General features: G+C 43.3%; 1 protein-coding gene across 1 annotated transcript; it reads left to right on the top strand.

Annotated features, from left to right (window-relative positions):
- The first annotated feature begins 839 nt into the window (after positions 1–839).
- chst6 (carbohydrate sulfotransferase 6) lies at positions 840–5,610 on the top strand. Its single transcript, XM_003967106.3, has 2 exons — positions 840–1,022; positions 3,068–5,610. Exon 2 carries the CDS (start codon positions 3,259–3,261, stop codon positions 4,354–4,356), a length of 1,098 nt encoding a protein of 365 aa, XP_003967155.2. The 5' UTR covers positions 840–1,022; positions 3,068–3,258; the 3' UTR covers positions 4,357–5,610.
- The last annotated feature ends 15,069 nt before the right edge of the window (positions 5,611–20,679 follow it).

Consider the following 20,679-nt stretch of genomic DNA (forward strand, 5'->3'; position numbering starts at 1 on the left):
AATGCTTTATTCTACTCCAATAGCATACTTTTACACATCTAATACTATATTTAATAAAATTGGATGTGTAAATGTATGCTATTTGAAAGACACTTAATAATGCTGCAATTTACTTTATTTCATATACAATATGAATGCATTGATCAGTAACATTTGTCAGCCTGACATAGGCGATTGTGTGTATGTAGGTATGTGTGTGTATGTGTGTCTGTGTACACGCGCACTTGCAGCAGAATGCTTCCACACTGTTAGAACCTTTAAGAATGACTATTGTTGAAATGAGAACTTTTTAGCACCTTTAAGTGATTCCACATCAGTGCCCCGGGGCAACGTTCACCCCCTCCCCTCTTCTGTCTTCATCCAGCAGGCATTTATTGGTGACCAAAGATCTTTGGCTTTGGCTGCAAATAGCCGATGGTAGGATATGAGCCCAGCTCACACAGGAACCAGATGCATCCCTTTTCCCAGGGACAGTTGTTTTCTACAGCTGACTTAAAAGACCAGTTCAGTCACCCTTAAACTGAGGTCTGAGTTAAAGCAAGAAATACCTGATGTGATGCCCCCCCGCAAAAAAGCTATACCTACAACACAATCAATGATTACAATTGTTTATTTTTAAAATAGTAAGATTAAGAAAAATTATTTAATTTCACAAGTTACATAATTCATTCACACAAACTGATTAAACAAGTTAATCAGCCAAATATGGATTAAAATGTGTGGCGTAAATTAGGGTCAATAAAATTAAGGACTTGTTGAGAATTTATATTGAAGACACATTTCAGTTAGACCGATAGACCCCGCCCAGTCAGATAGTATCTGCGCGTTGAGCCACGCCCCTCACTGGGGGGCTGCAGGCGAGCAGATTTGCCCGTCAGCGGGGCCGCCAGCCACGTCTCAACTAACGCTTTGTACACAAGAGGACGGCGCCGAGCAGCGGAGGACACAGTGGAGGACACAGTGGAGGACAGGACTGCTGGGAGCCGGAGCGTCGCTCACCGTCTCTGGAAACGATATCAAAGGTAGGACAACAAGCAGGCATTCCGCAACTTTCTCTGTTCCCCCGGCGCTAGTCTCCGAGGGACCGGTGGGTGAAGCCTGGCGGACGCACTTTTTCCAGGGACAACGTCATAACAAATTTCGCCCTTTCTACCCTCAAAATTCAGACGCAGATGGGAAACTCACTTTAATTTGAGCGCTAAATGGATCAAGAGCAATTTAAACGTTAACCCAGCTGGATCGGGGTGAATTTGTTGGGCTTAAAGCCCGAAAAGGAGACCCAGAGAGCTCCGCAACACCCCATTACGGTCCCATTTACACTGGGACACAACGGAACTAATCTGGAAGCGGGACGAGGTGGCAACATTAATTTACTGACTGTTGAGTGTCCAAGTTTAAATTCTGTCCTTTATTGCTGCATCAGGCGCACCGCTGGAACTAAAGTATAAGGAAAATATTCCACTGATTCCATTCAAATGTCCAACCAGACACAGTTGGTTTAGTACCTGGAACTAGACGTTTGTTCTATGTTACTTCATCTAATCAATGTCAGTGTTTTCTTAATAAATCAAAATATCCAAGTGATGCACAGATGTGTGTAAAGGTGGGACACAGGTGTGAGCCGCCTGTGAGCTCTTATTCACCTTCAGGTTGGTTTTCCTAAATGGATGCGTTAATAAGGAACATTCTGTCCTCCCAGTAAACCCATCCCAGTAAACACGTGATCACTGTGTTTATTCAATATCGTGGTGACAATATTTTGGTATTTGCACATCATTGGGTTATTTACAGTTTATCAGGTGGTTGTGCTGCTTGCTTGATGATTACATGTTAAAAATACTCCAGCCCAGCTTCATTGTCCCAGTTTGCAGCCACTGTCTCCAATGTGTTTCCTGATTCTTCTAAAGCTTATTCAACCCACAAGACATCTGCCGGTAATAATTTCTGATAGTAATAAAACATGGACTTTGTGATCCCTTCCACCCTCCATACCAATTCACAAGCGTTCATTTCAATGTGTCCCATGAACACTGCATGGATGGTTCAAAGTAAGAAATGGGAAGCGTGTGTGAAGACACAGGGAAGTGGGGAGAGGACGAAGGATCTGTCATTATCTCTGATGTTTATCTTTGTAACCCAAGGGCGCGAAGGTGAGAAATTCGTGTTCGGGCTTGTTCAATAAGCATAGCACATTACGCCACGTTTGGATCCCCCTCAGTGAGCAGCTCTGGCCTCTCACTGGAAATGGTGAAGGACACCCCGTTTGTTCTGGTCTCAAAGAGGACATGTGTGGATGCTCAGTGGAGACGGTTATGATGGCTGTGATGAGGATAATGCTGGTTACTTTAAATCTATCTGTCTGTCTGTCTGTCTGTCTGTCTACAGTGTACATACGTATGTGCGTGTGTTTGCTAACATGACATTGACAAAAATGCTGTTTCCAGGCTGCTCTACACCTACTGATCAAATATTTCTGCTTCTTTCTTGCCGATAATTCCAACACCAACATAGATGAAAAGTGGTTGCTGATGGATGGATGGATGGATGGATGGATGGATGGAGGCTGCAGTAACCCCCCCCATATCAGGGCCAACACATTTTTCAGTTATCATTTTTATAAATAAAGCTAAATAAATATGCGACACAGGATGCCCTGTCTGCGTAAATGATTCCCCATTGTGTCCCGTTTCTATGGCAACAAGTAGCTAATTATTACATCGTGCTGAATACACAAAGGATTACTATTTAAACTTTATCGTCATGAAAAATGACAAGGTTGTCATGGGCATAGTTTATGATCATGGAGAGGGCCGGTGCTCCCAGAAACTCACTGACACTGTAAAACGTACAGCAACAAACTGCGATTGTAAAACATTTTGTATTGTTGGTTGACTATTTTAAAATTGTGCTGTCCTCTGACACCAGGATCCTTTCTTATGGTTAAGAAATCATATTTTACTCTAAAGTAATTTAATTCAAAATTTGATATGACAAATCACAAATCTATAATTATAGATATATGTTATTTAAATAAAAAACAACAACAGTAATGTTCTCCTCTTTCCAGAACGAGCATCAGGAAGCCCCACAGAAGACAGAAGAGCTCTACCTGAGGAGCTCTACCTGAAGAGCTCTACCTGAGGAGCTCTACCTGAAGAGCTCTACCTGAAGAGCTCTACCTGAAGAGCTCTACCTGAGGAGCTCTACCTGAGGAGCTCTGTCTGAAGCCCCTGGGACTGAATTGGATCCACATCAATCATGTTTCGCTGCAAGATGAGCATCAGCACCTTGATTTTGCTGGTGACTCTTCAGGGCGCCACCGTGATGCTGCTGAGCGGCTGGTATTTTCAGCTCAGTCCCTGCGCCTCCGTGCCCTCCAATGGAAAAGTCCAGGTTCTCCTGCTGTCCTCGTGGCGCTCGGGCTCATCCTTCCTCGGTCAGGTGTTCAGTCAGCATCCATCGGTCTTCTATCTCATGGAGCCCGGATGGCATGTGTGGAGCCAACTCCCCAAAGTCAACATTCGGATGCTCCGAGTAGCGGTGAGGGACATATTTCGGAGTATATACCAGTGCGACTTTTCCGGAATCGAGGCCTTCCTCCCAGAAAATCACAACGTATCCGATGTGTTCATGTGGAGCCACAGCAGAGCGCTGTGCTCCCCCCCAGCCTGTTCTCTCACACCACGTGGGGAGATGAGCGATCAGCCCGAGTGCCTAAAAAAATGCGTCACTAAGGGTCTGCAAGGGGCCAAGAACGCATGCGACACTTACACTCACGTGGTGTTAAAATCCGTGCGCTTCTTTGAGCTTGAATCCCTGTATCCGCTCCTGCAGGACCCCAACCTCAATATCCGCATCGTCCACCTGGTTCGAGACCCTCGAGCTGTGGCCAGATCCAGAGAGCAGTCCGCCAACGCGTTTGTTACCGATGACGCAATCATATTGGAGAACAGGCGCATGCCAGCAGCGGAGGTGCTGTATCAGGTCATGCAGGAGATCTGTCGGAGCCACGTGCGCATCAGCGAGAGGGCCACCCTGAAGGCCCCCCCGTTTCTCAAAGGCCGCTACAAAATGGTCCGCTTTGAGGACCTGGTGCGTGACCCACTCCGGGAGATCAGTGGGATCTACAAGTTTGTAGGTCTTGATATGACCAAACAACTGGGCCAGTGGATTTACCAGGTGACCCACGGCAAAGGCACGGGCACCAAGAAAGACGCCTTCACCATCACGTCGAGAGACGCGGCAGACGTGTCGCAGGCTTGGCGTTCCACGCTGCCGCACCACAAGGTTAAACGTGTGCAGGAGGTGTGCCGGGGGGGCCATGACGTTGTTGGGATACAGGACTGTGAGCAATGAAAAAGAACAAAAGAAACTCGACATAGACCTGCTCATGCCTCAGGAACCATATAAGTTCTCCTGGTTACCATCGAAGATGGAACATCTAGCTCAGAACAGAACAAGATAAATGATTAAGATCATCAATATATTCTTTTACAGACTCCTTTGGCTGTTTAAACCTTGATTTCTCGTTTTAAAGTAGTTATTTAAATCATTTTTCCACCCAGTGACCGACCAAGACCTTACAGGTGAGGTGAGTCAACAGTATGTAATTGAACCAGAGTCACTGGAGATTTACACTTTAGGTACTTGTCACCTGTATTCCTATTTTTCCCCATTTTCAGCCATTTGTTGTGCTACGTTTTCACAATAATTTTTATTATATTCAGTGTAGATCGCAGGTGCACTTTTATCAGTATATTTGGGGTAGATTATTATTATTATTTCTGAAACGTATCCTCGTTTAAACGTTGAGTTGGGCACCAATGGTCAAAGCTGTGAAGCAGGAAGATTATTTTATCATTTAATGTTCCTTTATTTTAATCAAAACCTTCATTCTTTCCAAACCCTTTGATGCCCTTATTTCCTTTCTTTTGTTTGGACAGATTAAACCAGGTCAAAGCTTTGATCATTTTGCTGTGATTGGCGGAGATCTCGAGCGTTGCTGTTGAGAAAGTGCTGATTCACGAAGGTCAAGATTTTCATTTGTTAATCAATGCAAATTTTTTAAGCAAAAATCATATTCGCAATCTTGGGATTTAATTTTGATTCTTAACGGACATCAATCTACCTGCTGAGCCACTGTTTGGACACAGATGCGTTATTGTAATGGAGAGAATTTAAAGAAACTCTTCTAAGATGCACTATCACTGTTTTATTATTATGGAACACCTGTATTGACATTGTGCAAAGCGGTACGTAAAGGGCAGTGAAACTTATCAGTTCAGTTTATATCGAGAATAATTTCACTAATGGTAAATTTCTATTTATAAACTAAAAATGGCCTTTTCCTCTTACTTTAATCGCGGTTGTCCCTTTATCCAGCCTGTGAAGCCAGTTTTTAGCATCTTGTAACAAGTGATGTTTGAAATAGACAATTACCAGCAAGTATGTTCCTGACTTTCTCTCTGTGGTGGTATTTGTCCCTTAAAATCTACCATATAATGCAAACTAATTTGCTATTTTGTCAGCTTTATAGGCATTTTTAGAAACAAAGAATGCTTGAGATCGGATTATGTTGTAATTAAAGCAATAAATGAAGGTGTAAAAACATTCCCCGACTGTTTTGAAGAAAGACTCTTTTCCTACAATGGAGATCATCTTGATCTATAAAGTTTCTGGTTTCATCAGCAATAAATGAGCATTGCTGCTTCTCCCTGTACCTGTACTTTAATTAACAACACCGGTTGTGAGTTCATGACGGGTTCCTGTCCCTGTCTCCTCGTTCTGTCTCATACGTCCTCTCTTTCCATCTTGCCTTCCTCTTCAGAACGTCTTTCGTGTTCCGCGCGCTTCTCTTGCAAACGTGTGCAGTGTGTCTGTAATAGAGGAGCGGGTAGAGGCAGTGGGGTTGAGATTTCCTTCCTTATCTGTGCACATCAAGGTTAGCAGGCTGAGCAAAGGAATTCCAAGCTTCTCTACCCCAGCAAAACCAGCTACAGCTCCTCCCGTATTCATCTCAGAGGGGATATTTAGGTCTGATCCCCTCTGAATTTACCACATTTGTGAGGACCTGGAAAAACTCCATTGATATTCCACCAAACTGCCCGTTAAGTTTGCTCACAGCTTCCCATCATGTTGGGCATCTTCAGCTTCAGATAGAGGTGCCAGCACCCACCCAATCCCCCCTGCTGCTCCCTTGACCAGATCAGCTCAGCACATCGTCCCACAATGTCCCAGGCCCACAGACAGAGGAGCCGAAAAAGACCTGACAGTCTTCCAGACTCTTGCAGACTCCCACACTGTTCATGTTTGTTTTCAACAAATGTCACGTGTCAACTACCCTCTCGTCCCAACAGGAGACTGTTGATCAGAGATGACACTCGCGGGGGAACCGGGGGGCCCATCTGAGGCGTATTTGTTAATGTTGTGACATCTGGAGGGATATTTTTTGGAGCGCTGTCCACACTGTCACACTGTTTATTTTTCCCTCTCCACCTTTCACGACCACGAACATTCCACTTTCTGCATTTTAGGACACGACATTTAATAGCACTTTACATTCAAATACTTTTTCTTCTGCAGACATTTTCATGAGCGTTATACAGTTATCGTAATGCTGTTTTCCTAAAATGAGTTGCGGAGAACCACGTCAGTGATTCAACATGAGGGTCTGCACTGAGGCACGCTGTTGCCTATCTTCGCAAGGTGTGTGCGTGTCCACTGGGTTGATGCCAAATGGTCTTTTATATCGATATAATCCATACTTATAGGTGTGTGTATCAATACTATCTTGAACTTTCTGACAAAGATTAATTGATGGGACCAGTTTGCACGTGTACGAGTTTGTTTGCCTCATTTTGGTGTGTGGATATTCTGTGTGCTTATTCTGTGTGTGTGTGTGTGTGTGCGCGCGCTGCAATGACAGTTCAGTGTCTTTCTGCATTTCAACCAGCAGAGAGCGCAATAGGCTGAGCCATACTGAGAAATAAGCAGTGGACCGAGCATTTATGTATGTAAACTGGATGTATATAATATAATCTCTATTTAAGTACTTATGTGTTATTTTCAGTCTAGAACTATTGTGATGATTGCTGCCCTTCCATATGCCTGCAAAAGAAGAGTGTTTGCTTGTGACTCCTCTGAAATACAAAATATAATCTAAAATATATGTACGACCAAAACTCAGCATGATTGCATTATACTTTATGTTATTACACACATAAGAACAATAATGAATAGCAGGTAATCTTTAAAATCGGAAGTAAATAAATGTCGTGAGCCATATGGGAGTTTTTTAGTTTACAAAGGGCAGATTGTTCTTGGTAAGATGAACCAAATGGCCTGGCTGAGTTCAAAGAGCTGGGAATTCCATCATTAAGCTCTCCGTTTTTCCTAAAAGACGTGCAATTTTCAAAAGAGTGGATTCAGATTATGTATTAAATTTTAATACATCTGAATCCACTATTTCTTTTAATATTTAAAAGATATTAATCATGTGAAGAAATTTCGGCGCAATATCTCTCGTGTGAATGAAAGTGATGCTTTGCTCCCACCTAGTGTCCGGGTTTAGTCACTTTTGCGAAAAGATTTAAATAATCAGGTAAATTGTACATGTATTTGCTAGCAAATATTATCCAAATTGCCTAAACCTTACAACTTATATTATTATATGAAAGTTATAGGTCAATTATAGTCGTAACTATTACTTTTTGGACAATAATATGACTTCTGGGGGCGAATGTAAAGGACGGTTTTCGTTCATTTTATGAGGATAAACAAAAGCATTGCTGTCTTTAATTGGATGAAATATAGTTTTGATGTCCCACAGGTCACAAACACTCAAAAAACAGACCCATAAGAGCTGTTATGATGAGAAATGACACCAAAATCATTGACATATCATAGGTGTGAAACTGTCATAAAAGTTTGATTCAAATTGCTCACAGTGGCCACAACCAGTGATAAACTGAATGTCTGATATTTCCTTTATCATTCTTCCTATGGTCATTATTGATGTCGCTGTTAATGCATCACTTATGTTAGCAATGACGGTGACGTAGCACCTGCTACGTGCTAGTGTTCTATGAAGGAACAGGCTTTTGAGATATGAGAAGCTCCTGCTGGACTTCTGTTGTCAGTGATACACGTATTTGGAAAAAATGTGCTTTCTTCATGTGTGTTAACACATCAGGGCTCTTTTATGACCTGCTTTTTTAAGTCTCTTAATAGCTTTTCCCAATAATGACAAGTCCATGAGGGGAGCACTCAGAAGTGAAGTAGGCCGCTCTCATCTTTTCATGCACGCTTGAATGGATATCTGATGGTGTCGCTGGATCATTCATATCAAACCACAATTTGAATTCTAGATTTCATATTTAAGTGATAGTAGAGAGCATTTCTTCTGCAGGATTTTTTTTATTTCTGTCTAAAAATGGTTTAAAGGGAGACATGTTTTTCAGCTTACTGTGGGGAACAATTCTGCTCTAATGCCATAATTCTGCTATACTACACCAATCTGTGCATTATGAACATGGAAACTGTCCAATCAATAAATCCACACCATAATATTCTCCGTTATTCCAGTCTAATCAAACAAGGTTCAAGGTACCGCTTCCCGTGGCTAACCGCTTTTCCCCACTCGGCGACACACCCGCCGAGAAACCGACCCTGGTAATTGGAGACTCTGTTTTGCGCTACGTGAAGCCGACTCCAGCGACCATAGTTAGGTGCATTCCGGGGGCCAGAGCGGGCGACATAGAAGCAAATTTACGGCTGCTGGCGAGACGTAATCGTAAATTTGGTAAAGTTATTATTCACGTCGGCGCCAACGACACCCGGCTTCGTCAGTCGGAGGTCACTAAAATTAACTTGAAGTCGGTGTGTAACTACGCAAAAACGATGTCGGACTCCGTAGCATTCTCTGGTCCCCTCCCCAATCTGGCCAGCGATGAGATGTTTAGCCGCATGTCATCGCTTCGTCGCTGGCTGTCACTGTGGTGCCCCGATAACCAGGTGGCCTTTATAGACAATTGGAGCACCTTCTGGGGAAAACCTGGTCTGATTAGGAGAGACGGTGTCCATCCCACTCGAGATGGCGCTTCTCTCATTTCTAGTAATCTGGCTAATTTTATTAGACCCAAAGTGACCTGACAATCCAGGGTCCAGACCAGGATGCAGAGTTGTGGTCTTACACACCTCTCTGCTGCTTCCTTAGAACCCTCATCCACCAACAATAACATATTTAACACTATAGAGGTAGTCTCTGTTCCACGGTTAAAAGTTCACCAAGCACAGAGCAGGGGAGCGGTCAATCACCAAAATCTTATTAAAATTAATACTGAAGCACAAGTTGGAGAAACTAATATCACAATTAAGTGTGGACTGTTAAATATTAGATCTCTTTTGTGTAAATCCCTGTTAGTGCACGACCTGATAGCGGATCATCACATTGATTTATTCTGTCTTACTGAGACCTGGCTTCAGGAGGAGGAGTATGTGAGCTTAAATGAATCTACTCCTCCTACCCATCTTAATTATCATATTCCACGTGTTACTGGTCGAGGAGGGGGAGTGGCAGCAATCTATCACTCCAAGTTATTAATTAATCCCAGACCAAAACATAGCTTCAGTTCATTTGAAAGCCTGACTCTTGGCATCACTCATCTGAACTGAAAAGCCACTTCTGTTTGTAGTTGTATATCGGCCCCCTGCTGGGCCACATTCAGAGTTCCTATCTGAGTTCTCTGACTTCTTATCTGACTTGGTCCTTAGAACGGAAAAAGTCATTATCATTGGAGACTTTAAAATCCATATGGACGTTATAAACGACAGCTTTAGAAATGGCTTCATTTCATTACTTGAGTCAGTTGGTTTCCTCCAGCAGATAAACCAACCAACTCACAGCTTTAACCACACCCTAGATCTAGTTCTGACTTATGGTGTTGAGGTAGAACATGTGTCAGTGTTCCCTCAGAACCCAGTCCTGTCAGACCACTCTTTGATCACTTTTACATTTATGATTAAGGATTCTTCTATGCTCAGAACAAAGTCTTACTATAGCAGATGTCTTTCAGATAATGCTGTAGCTAAGTTTAAGGAAGTGATCCCTGTGCTGATCCCAGGACCACCGTGTGTTTCCCCAGGGATCAATCATTATAATCTTAGCCCTGCTGAGGTTGACTCTATTGCTGAAGGTGCAGCAACCTCACTGAGAATCACGCTTGATTCTGTTGCCCCCCTGAAAAAGAAAATAGTAAATCAGAGGAGGTGTGCCCCCTGGTATAATTCACATATCAGGACCCTCAAGCAGAAAGTGCGAAGACTGGAAAGGGAAAGGAAGTGGCATTCTTGTAAGATAGACAGCTACCATGTAGCCTGGAAAGACTGTCTATTAGTTTACAAAAAGGCCCTTCGCAAGGCTAGAACAGCTTATTTTTCTTCTTTGATTGAGGAAAATAAGAACAACCCCAGGTTTCTCTTCAGCACTGTGGCCAAATTAACCAAGAGTCACAGTGTTTTAGATCCACGTATCCCTTCTTCCCTTAGTGGTGAAGACTTCATGAGCTTCTTCACTGATAAAGTTCTAGCTATCAGAGAGAAAGCTAACCAGGCCATCCCTACAACTGGACCATCACCAGATGTGCCGACTGTGGGAACATACAGGGTCTCCAACGAGCCCTTAAGCTCCTTCAGCCCTATATATTTTTCTGAGGCGTCATCGCTAATTCAGAAATCCAAGACCACTACGTGTCTTTTAGATCCCATCCCAACACACCTGTTGAAGGATGTTCTACCACTGATAGGCAGTTCTATCCTGGACCAGATCAATGGTTCTTTAGTGTCAGGTTATGTACCCCGGTCCTACAAGGTGGCAGTGATTAAGCCGTTGCTTAAAAAACCATCACTGGATCCTGATGTCTTGGCAAATTATAGGCCAATATCCAACCTTCCTTTTATCTCTAAAGTTCTAGAGAAGGTGGTGGTGACTCAGTTACTGGAGCACCTGCAGAGGAACAGCCTGTTTGAGATGTTTCAGTCAGGCTTTAGAGCTCACCACAGCACAGAAACAGCACTTCTTAAAGTCACTAATGATCTTCTCATAGCTTCCGATCATGGACTGGTTTCTATGCTGGTTCTGCTGGACCTCAGTGCTGCTTTTGATACAGTTGATCATAGCATCCTGTTACAGAGACTGGAACATGTGATTGGGATTAAAGGGACAGCACTAGACTGGTTTAGATCATACTTATCTGATAGATACCAGTTTGCCCATGTCCACGGCGTTCCCTCCTCATACAGTAGGGTTAGCCATGGAGTTCCTCAAGGTTCCGTACTCGGACCAATCCTCTTCACATTGTACATGCTTCCCTTAGGGAACATTATTCGGCAGCATGGGATAAATTTTCATTGTTATGCTGATGACACTCAGCTTTATTTATCCATGAAACCAGAGGAGACAGAGAAGTTAGTGAAGCTTCAGACCTGTCTTAAAGACATAAAGTCCTGGATGTCTTCAAATTTCCTCCTCCTTAACCCAGGAAAAACTGAGGTCATGGTGTTTGGTCCTGAACCTCTCAGGGATAGATTAGATCACATGATCACTCTAGATGGTATCTCATTAACATCTAGTCTCTCTGTGAGGAATCTAGGAGTAACTTTTGATCAAAATCTCTCCTTCAACTCACACATTAAATTAGTCTCTAGAAGTGCCTTTTTTCACTTGAGGAACATCTCAAAGATCAGGAAGCTACTGATGCAGCCTGACGCTGAAAAGTTAGTCCATGCATTTGTTACTTCCAGGCTGGACTACTGTAACTCCTTATTATCAGGGTGTCCAAACAACTCTTTAAGAAGCCTCCAGTTGATCCAAAATGCTGCAGCCAGAGTTCTGACAGGTATTGACAAAAGAGATCACATTACTCCTGTACTGGTGTCGCTTCATTGGCTGCCCGTTAAATTTAGAATAACTTTTAAAACCCTTCTTCTGACCTACAAGGTCCTCAGAGGCCTAGCTCCATCCTACCTGGAGGAGCTAGTGATACCCTATCAGCCCAATAGACCGCTCCGCTCTCAGAATGCTGGTCTACTTGTGGTTCCCAGAGTTTCTAGGAGTAGAATGGGGGGCCGAGCATTTAGCTACCAGGCCCCCCTGCTTTGGAACCAGCTCCCTGTCCAGGTACGGGAGGCTGACCTCATCGCTACTTTTAAGATCAGACTCAAAACCTACCTCTTTGAAAAAGCTTACTGTTACTAATTCAGTAGTTCCAGCTACTATCATAGACAGACAAATTATCATACTTAGGGGGTCGTCTAATCGTTAGGTCACATCTTAGTTATGCTTTTATAGGCCAAGGCTGCCGGGGTCCGGAAACATGATCACCTGACAGGCCTCTGTCACTCCACTGGGTCATGCTTTCCTCTCCTTTCCTCTCCTTTCCTCTCCTCATCAAGCAGACTAGTTATGCTGATTCTTGTGTAGTTTTTCTGCTTCCCCCCCCCCCCTCTATTTATTTGCAGGTATCACTGCCATCGGAGCTGCATAATGACCGCCGGCCCCGTTGAAGTGATTATGCATATTTTTTGTTTGTGTTTCTGTGCTCTGTGCCTCTCCTCTCCCTCTCCCTCTCCCTCTCCTCTCCTCTCCTTCTCCTTTTCCTCTCCCTCTCCTCTTCTTTCCTCTCCTCTTTCCCCTCCTCCTCCTTCTCCTCTCCTCTACCTCCCCTTCACTCTACCTCTCCTCTCCTCTACCCCTCTCCTCTCCTACCTATCCTATCCTCTACCTGTCCTCCCACCTCTCCTCTCTCTTTACCCAGCCGGCCATCAGCAGGAGGGTCCCCCTACATGAGCCTGGTCCTGCTCAAGGTTTCTTCCTGTTAAAGGGGAGTTTTTCCTTGCCACTGTTGCTTGTCTGGGGTCAGGCTCTGGGATTCTGGAAAGCGCCTTGAAACAATTTTGATTGTATAAGACGCTATATAAATAAAGATTGATTGATTGATTGATTGAAGGTTTACTTAGACAGGAGGAAGTTTCACATGCCAAACCCTAAGGACTAAATCAATGCTTTAAATTCCATTACAAAATATACACCACATGTCATCAATCATTTGTACAGTAACCATTGTTACATAGCCTGTAGACCTCAAAGAAAATGCTTTGAAGAAAGTTTTTCATGTTGCAACACTTCTTAGGACACTGAGTCTGTGATGTTGGCACCACTTCAAAGGATCTCTTATGTCCACACATCAAACAGGAAGCCTTCATGTTATGTAGGGAGCAATAAAAGGCAAATAAACACATTGGTGGCACCATGATGTTAGATGTGTTAGATCATTATACCAGTTGGAAACCTTATAATCCACCAGAATGGCAACAGGACATCGAGGAGTCAGCAAGGTAACACGCTTCACTCAGGATTCACTCAAACACCACCCTGGCTTGTTACCATTTATTTAATTAGGTCACTGACTGTTGATTATTACAGTCTTTGTATTTGTATTTTAATTTAAACTGACACTCAATGACATTGTGAAAGCAATAGCGTACGTTTCTGTCGCTATAGTATATTTGATTTACTTAATACTTAGCAATCTCCATAAGAATCAACTCTAAATATCAGTCAATAAAATCCAAACATGCATTGGAGCATATCCCTTTATATTCCATTGAAGTACAGACGACATTGGATTCAAAGGATTTAAAACAAGAGTGCATTTGTTGTAAATTGTCATTGTGCTTCTTCACACAGTTGTTTTCCAGAGCTCTGGATGACGTGAGGAAATCGAGAGGACAGAGCTGGAAAAATGAAGACAGGCTGAGCCCCATGTCCAAGAAGGAGCCGGAACATTGGAAGCTGCAGCAGCTACGGGAGGAGAACCGAGGAGAATTTCTGCAGTAGTGCAGGAGCTCCCAAAGAATGCAGCGATCAGAAGAGAGCTGGCAGCAAGAGATCAGGCACCTGAAGGAACTTCTGGTAGAAAAAGATCAGCAGATCTGGAGGGTTGAGCACGAAAGGAAAACGCTTGCTGAGGCTCATGTGGACACCTTGGCCCTGCTGAGCAGCATGCAGGCTGCGCTAAAGCAGGAAGAACAAAAATGTGCCGGTCTCCAAGACCAATGCTGCAAGAAGCTGGCTGATCAGGAGCTGAGACACCAGATAGAGCTCAGGAATCAAGAGGAGGGATTCCGGAGGGAGGTCTGTGAAAACATCACCAAGACCAAACAGATGGTGTCAGTGAGTCAGTGAGAAGACGACGTTCAATCTAATGAAATTCTTCTTTAGAAGATAAATGGACATTCTATCATTTCTACATTATTGTGCTAAAAAACACTTGTTTGCTTTAAAAATGGTATAAATGTGATTGTATTCATTCTTTCTGTTTTAATCAATAAAAATAAAGGTTGTTATTCGTCACATCACAAAATATCCAAAACTAATATCTGACAGATGAAACCAGATCTATGCTCCACCTGCATGCAGTTCCTCAAGCGGCCACTTAAGGTCGCAGTCGTAATACACCTATTAGTGACCGATCTTCATCTCTGTGATCGATTTTGGGCAGTTTTGTCGAAAGTAATTTGAAATAAATGAAGAAATGACAGTAAAAGCTAGAATATCGGGACAAATATGGACCGAAACAATGGCGAATCTTATTACCACCACTGCAGACAACAAAGTTCAATGCATTCGATGCTGATTTTCTAAATAATTTTATCAATAGCGGTTTAGTTTCCTTCAGCTTCACATGAGCTGCAATGTCTGCAATGTTGCAGTTTAGGATGCAAATAGGCTGTTTAGTTTTTGGATCTGTTTCAAACGGTTTTCCACAGCTTCTGATTTGAAGGTTGAGACAGGAACCAAACCGAGAGGTTAAACTTTGGTCGTGACGTTCTCTCCAGGTTTGGATTATGAGACAGCCAGAGGACGCTTCTTCCTCAGTGACTGACGACGTGTGACTACTCAAACAGGAAATTAGTACAACAACAGTTGCTGTTATTTTCAAAATAAACCAACTATTCATAATAAAGAATTGCTCTCGAATCTAAATTCATGGAAAATTAGTAACTGTGCGCAAAATATAGTTTTGAAGAGTCTGGGTTGTCGAGCTACGACAGCGGGTATGCTGTGATGTCGCCATAGTTGGTTACCATGGTTTATTTTGAAAAAGAAAAATGCCGGAAGCATCTTTTTAAACACGTCAGGCTCGATTGCCGCCTTAATGACGTGCAGCTGATCTAAAAGACACGTGGTGGACTTGGATTTTTGAATTAGCGAAGACGCCTCAGAAAAATATATAGGAGTGAAGGAGTTTAAGTGGTTCAGATCGGCTTCTGAAAACGGGTGGTTTTGACCCGCTAATGAGCTCTGCTCAAAGGAGTATCTTAAAACTGAGCGAGGTAGAGGTTCTGGTAATGCGTGGCGGTAAATGACATCGCTCAGTTCTTGGCTGAAAACCAAAACCTTATTGTCGCACAAGTCCTTGAACATGAGGAGGAAGGAATCCCCACTTTCAATATTCTGGTACCTATTATCCATAAACTGAGATGTGAGACTATTTAGTATCACCTCTACTGAATCGCTGATAGCTGAAGTCTCCTGTGGATGTTTTTTCTTTATGTGGGTCAGCCATCTTCTGAATTTCCCGAGTCTTCCTTTTGGAGCTCCTCAGAGTTGGGAATATCTGCAAGAAGAGGACTGATGATGTCACTCAACTCATCATTGATTTTACTGATCGCCTGTGAATGTGGTGATTCCTTGGTTCCTTTAGATGTTGAAGTTATGCTTTTCCATGGCCGAGGAGCAATAAAAGTTTTGATCTTTATTGAGAACTTTTGGAAAAGGTGAATAAGTTGGTCGGTCAAGGAATTTAGTATGGATGCAGGTGACTCCAGCTTTTCCCACAAAGTGGGGGAAAACGGTTCAGAACTTCGTGTTTAACTCGCCGTTTCTCAGTGCCCAGAAAAGTTAAAATCATGAAACTTGACACGGTTATATTTCAAAGTCTTGCGGTTCTAACGAGACCTACCTCCATAGGATGGCGGTAGGTGGTCCACATCAGCATTTGAATACGGGTGGTTTTGACCGGAGGTCTGTGTGTGGGAGACGTGAGGCAGCAGTGGGTATGGGAGGGGCTGCACAAAATGGCGCTCAATTGCCTTGGTGGGCGGGGCAACAGGCAGACATTGAGGGTGGGAGGGAGGGGGGCGGCCAGATGGTGAGGCCTCACAATTTCTGCAGAATTGTCTAGAATTTTCATAGTTTTTTCTAATCATAATTTAAAAAGACAAGCCTTGGCATCTGTATGGTTTCTTTTTTCCAGTATTTCCTTCCTGGTTATTCTTGACTTTTTCTTTCTTTGTCACAAGTTAACCTTTCATTTCTGCTGTCCGTCAAAATCAGTGACCATCTCTTTAACAGGCTTGCTGTAATATTTGCTAATGAGTCACTTTGGGGCTGCTGGCCTAAAAATATCTGAATCACAGACTAATGTAAATTATATTTTCAAAATATAATTAACATCAGTCAAATAATATTTTGTCCATTAATATGTATTAAATAATTCCATATGTATTAAATAATTCCAAATGGTCTGTCCGCTTCCTTTCATTGCCAGCCCCCTGGTTGCGCTGCTTCCAGACGTGTATTTTCATATTCAAGCATTTAACCAATCACATTTCAGCCACTATTTGTTGCCAGGGTCAAATAAATATGCCTGGAGGCCTTCACAATCAGTTCTGCAGGCCCTGTAGCATAAAAAAAATGTCGATCAAACTGTTGCTTCAACCAATCAGATTTTGAGTTGGCGACACCAAGGCCTTCTAGCAGGCGTAAGAAACGTCAGCGTATTCACATGCTTTGATTGGATAGTCAGAGAGTGTACTAGCCAGAGCTAGCAAACTGCATCTGTAGCTGCACAAGCAAAGATATTGTTGTATTGATTTAATAGCTGTTTTGTCAACCCACAATGGCTGAAGTAGGAAAAGAAATGGATTTGGTCGCAGATTTACTGTCAAAGCCATTTTCAAGACGGACTTTTCAAGAAAAGCTGGACACCATTAAGCAAGGTCGGGCAAATCCGAAGCTAGCAAGCCTGTCGCAACCGGGAAAAGGATTTGTCCGCCAATTTTAGTCCGCTAACTACGAGCGGTACTCCTGGCTCACAGGCTCTGAGGAACACTGCAAATTGTTTTGCTGGGAGTGCTTGTTATTTGCCACTGATCGACATGGTGTTTGGAGCCACACTGGATTTGTAAATTTGGCTTGCCTAACCAAGGCAGCAACGAGCATCAAAGCACTGCCAGACACTTACAAGTGACGGTGCTTTCCAAAACTTTTGGGGAAACCAGAGTGGATCTACAGCTGAGCGAGCAAGTGAGCAGGGAAACGGAGCTTCACAATGAAAAGGTGAAGAAAAATAGGGAAATCTTAAAAAGACTGATAGTGTGTCATTTTTTTGGGCAAGCAGGAACTTTCATTTCGGGGGCACCATGAAAGCGCTGGATCCAAAAACAGAGGAAACTATGTGGAGCTTCTTTCTGTCATTGCTGAGAGCAACACGGATTTACATTACCACCTGTCCACTAATAAAGTGTTTAGTGGGACGTCGGGCAAAATACAAAACGACCTGATCACTTCTATTGCTGAAGTGATGGGGAAGAGATCAGAAGGGAAGTTAATAAAGCACCGTTTGTCTCTGTTATGGTGGATGAGACGACAGACGCGAGTAACGCAGCGCAGCTCGCACTGGTTCTGCGTTATGTAACGGACACAGGTGTCAAGGAGCGGTTTGTCAGATTTGAAGATGTTACCAGTGGGAAATGAATGTCTGGGTAAAGTTGTGGCACAGTGTTTTGACGGCGCAGCGGTCATGTCTTCTGGATTAAATGGGGTGCAGGCTAAAGTTAAGGAGAGACCACCTTTGGCTTTATTCATACACTGCTATGCACATCGGCTCAATTTAGTATTGACTCAGGGGGCGTCAAAGCTTAAAGAATGCAAGATCTTTTTCGCCCACCTCAATGGCCTTTCTGCAATTTTTTCTAGATCGCCTCGGCGCACGCAACTACTGGACAAAATCTGCCAGCGGCGTCTCCCTCGTGTGGCACCGACACAGTGGCAGTACACATCCAGAGTGGTCAATACAGTCTTTGAGAAGAGAGATGCTATGAAGGAACTGTTCCATCACATTCTGGAGCATCATGACGAGTATGATGAGGACTCTGTGCGCTGTGCTGATGGATTTAAAGCACGTCTGGATGATTTTGAGTTTTGTTTTTTGCTTAACATGTTTAATGGCATTTTTGAGTACTCGGATGTGCTCTTTTCAATACTACAGGACAAAAAACTGGATGTACAGTTTTGTCTGGCAAGGGTGAAGGAGTTTTGTGACACCGTTGAGCGAGAGGAGCCGATACGAGGAAATCTATGAGGCTACTGAACGCACTGCGGGCGCTCCGAGCGCACAAAGAGGTCCAGCGCAAGATCCTCGCGCGCACTACCTCCAACTCCACGGCAGGATTCTGGACAATATTATTTTCAGGATCACGAAAAACTGATCTTTGTCACCCTCCTCGATCCCCAGAAGTTTCGGGAATACCAGAACAATTTCCCGCATGCAGCCTTTTCCAGCCTAGCACAGAGCCACGGAACACTTTTCGATCTGCCTCGGCTGAGAACAGAACTGACTGTAATGTATGCCATGGATGATTTTGCAGGAAAATCTCCCACTGATCTCCTTGACTTCATTCAGCAGAAAAACCTGAATGAGAGTGTGAGGCAGCTATACACATTTGTGTGTTTGGCGGTGACCATCCCTGTGTCAACTGCTTCTGTTGAACGGACATTCTCAGCCCTAAAGCGAATTAAAACGTATGCCAGAAATACGACAGGGCAGGCTCGACTTTCAGCATTAGCTTCGATGGCGATAGAAAAGGACTTTTTGATGGAACTAAAACGCACGGATAATTATTGAAATTATTGAAATCTTTTTGAGAAAAGAAAGGAGGATGGATTTTGTGTACAGATAATCAGGATTTTTGGTGAGTAGATTTTACTCAACTAGAGTTGCGCACTCTGTGGAATGAGGTCGGCGAATGGCCCTTGGACCGTACGACATGCAAAATGGCATGTAGAAGAGCGAAGTAAAATTGTGGAAAAGTCAAGTTTCTCTGACACGGAACTGCAAGCGCAAAGTGCCTAAGTGCTCGTGGTACGTCAAATGTCCCAAATGATTGTGAATATCTGTCCAAATCTTTCACTGAAGTTTAAGCCATTAAGCTATTGAGCCATCTGCTGGATGGAAAAAATGAATGCAGGGCAAAGCGGTGACGGTCTGTGGGTGTAGTAGTATTTGAACACACAAGTGATGTTATTTGTGCGATTAGGTGCAGTCAGAAATTGAAAAGATGGCGGAGGGAAGGTGAAGAATGCCATGCCCAGGGCCTGTTGTTGCTTGCTGTATTTGAGGAATAACATTTGTTGTGCAAGAAAACAGTGATGATACTGTCATTGGTCCCTTTTCAGGTTCCTACACTGTGGTGGCTCAGAAGACTTTGCCAGGTGTCTTGGAAATGGATGCATCCTATGTTTGGAAATGAATAAAGCACTGACTGATTAAAGAGAGGTGGCCACATCCACTGAAGAGCAAGAACACTTAATTTACCAATGAGTGCTACAAAATAAAAATTAAAAAGCTGTGGCCATGACCTGTTGACAGCCTTATTATTTATTTTAACAGCCTCAAGGTCCTGCATTGTATGGTGGTGGTGTGCGTTTCCGCAGTATGTATGTCTCGGGTGTGGACTGGAAAGTCATTCCCGTGCGTGAAAGAATACAAACACACATGTGCATTGTATTCAAACAAGCATTTATTGTCAAGTGCAGTCAATAAAACACTCTGTCCAATTTTTGCTTACACCTGGAAATGAGGTCCCAAAAGAATGTCCACAGCCCCTCATTTGCCCGCGGGATGGGGATCACTGTCCTTGATGATTTTAAGACTTTAAATACCAAACTCTAGAACATTTAGAACATAAACTAAGTTCCCCCCACCCTCCAAGGTAATTGAGCGCCATGTTGTACAGCCCCTCCCATACCCACTGGCTATGATCTGCTACACCCCTCCCTCCCACACGCAGAATCGCGAGCAGAACCACCCGTTTTCAAACGCTGATTTGGACCACTAAACGCATTCCAAGTCTAGCGAGGTAGGTCTCGTTAGAACCACAAGACTTTGAAATAGAAATGTGTCAAGTCTCATAATTTTAGCTTACCCGGTCACGTAAAAACGTCGAGGTAAAAACAAAGCTTTTCTGTTTTTCCCCACTCTGTTGTGCATTGTGTTTTTCCCCACTCTGTTGTGCAAGAGGAGCTTTGAACATGTGTTGAGCTCCTTTTTACAGAGTTTTTAACTTGGTTACCTTTGATCCTGGTTATGGTACCTTTTATTTGCTTTGATCTGAACAGTGTAATATTTAGTATTATGCTTAAATGCATATAAAACTTTAGAGACAAGGTTTAAGCTCATAGGTTATTGTTTAACAGTCCCACAAGATTTACTGTTAGCTAAAGACAAGAACAATTATGTCGTCACTACAACAGACAAGTGACTTTGTTCTAAACATTATTCACCCACTGATCCGGTCCTTCCTTGAAAAGACGACCACAGAACAATGGAGATCATT

This window comes from Takifugu rubripes, chromosome 9 (genome assembly GCF_901000725.2).
Source record: "Takifugu rubripes chromosome 9, fTakRub1.2, whole genome shotgun sequence".
NCBI classification, from domain to species: Eukaryota; Metazoa; Chordata; class Actinopteri; order Tetraodontiformes; family Tetraodontidae; genus Takifugu; species Takifugu rubripes.

Coding starts and splice junctions, on each gene's coding strand:
- chst6 (XM_003967106.3), top strand. CDS start 3,259: ATGTTTCGCTGCAAGATGAGCATCAGCACCTTGATTTTGCTGGTGACT.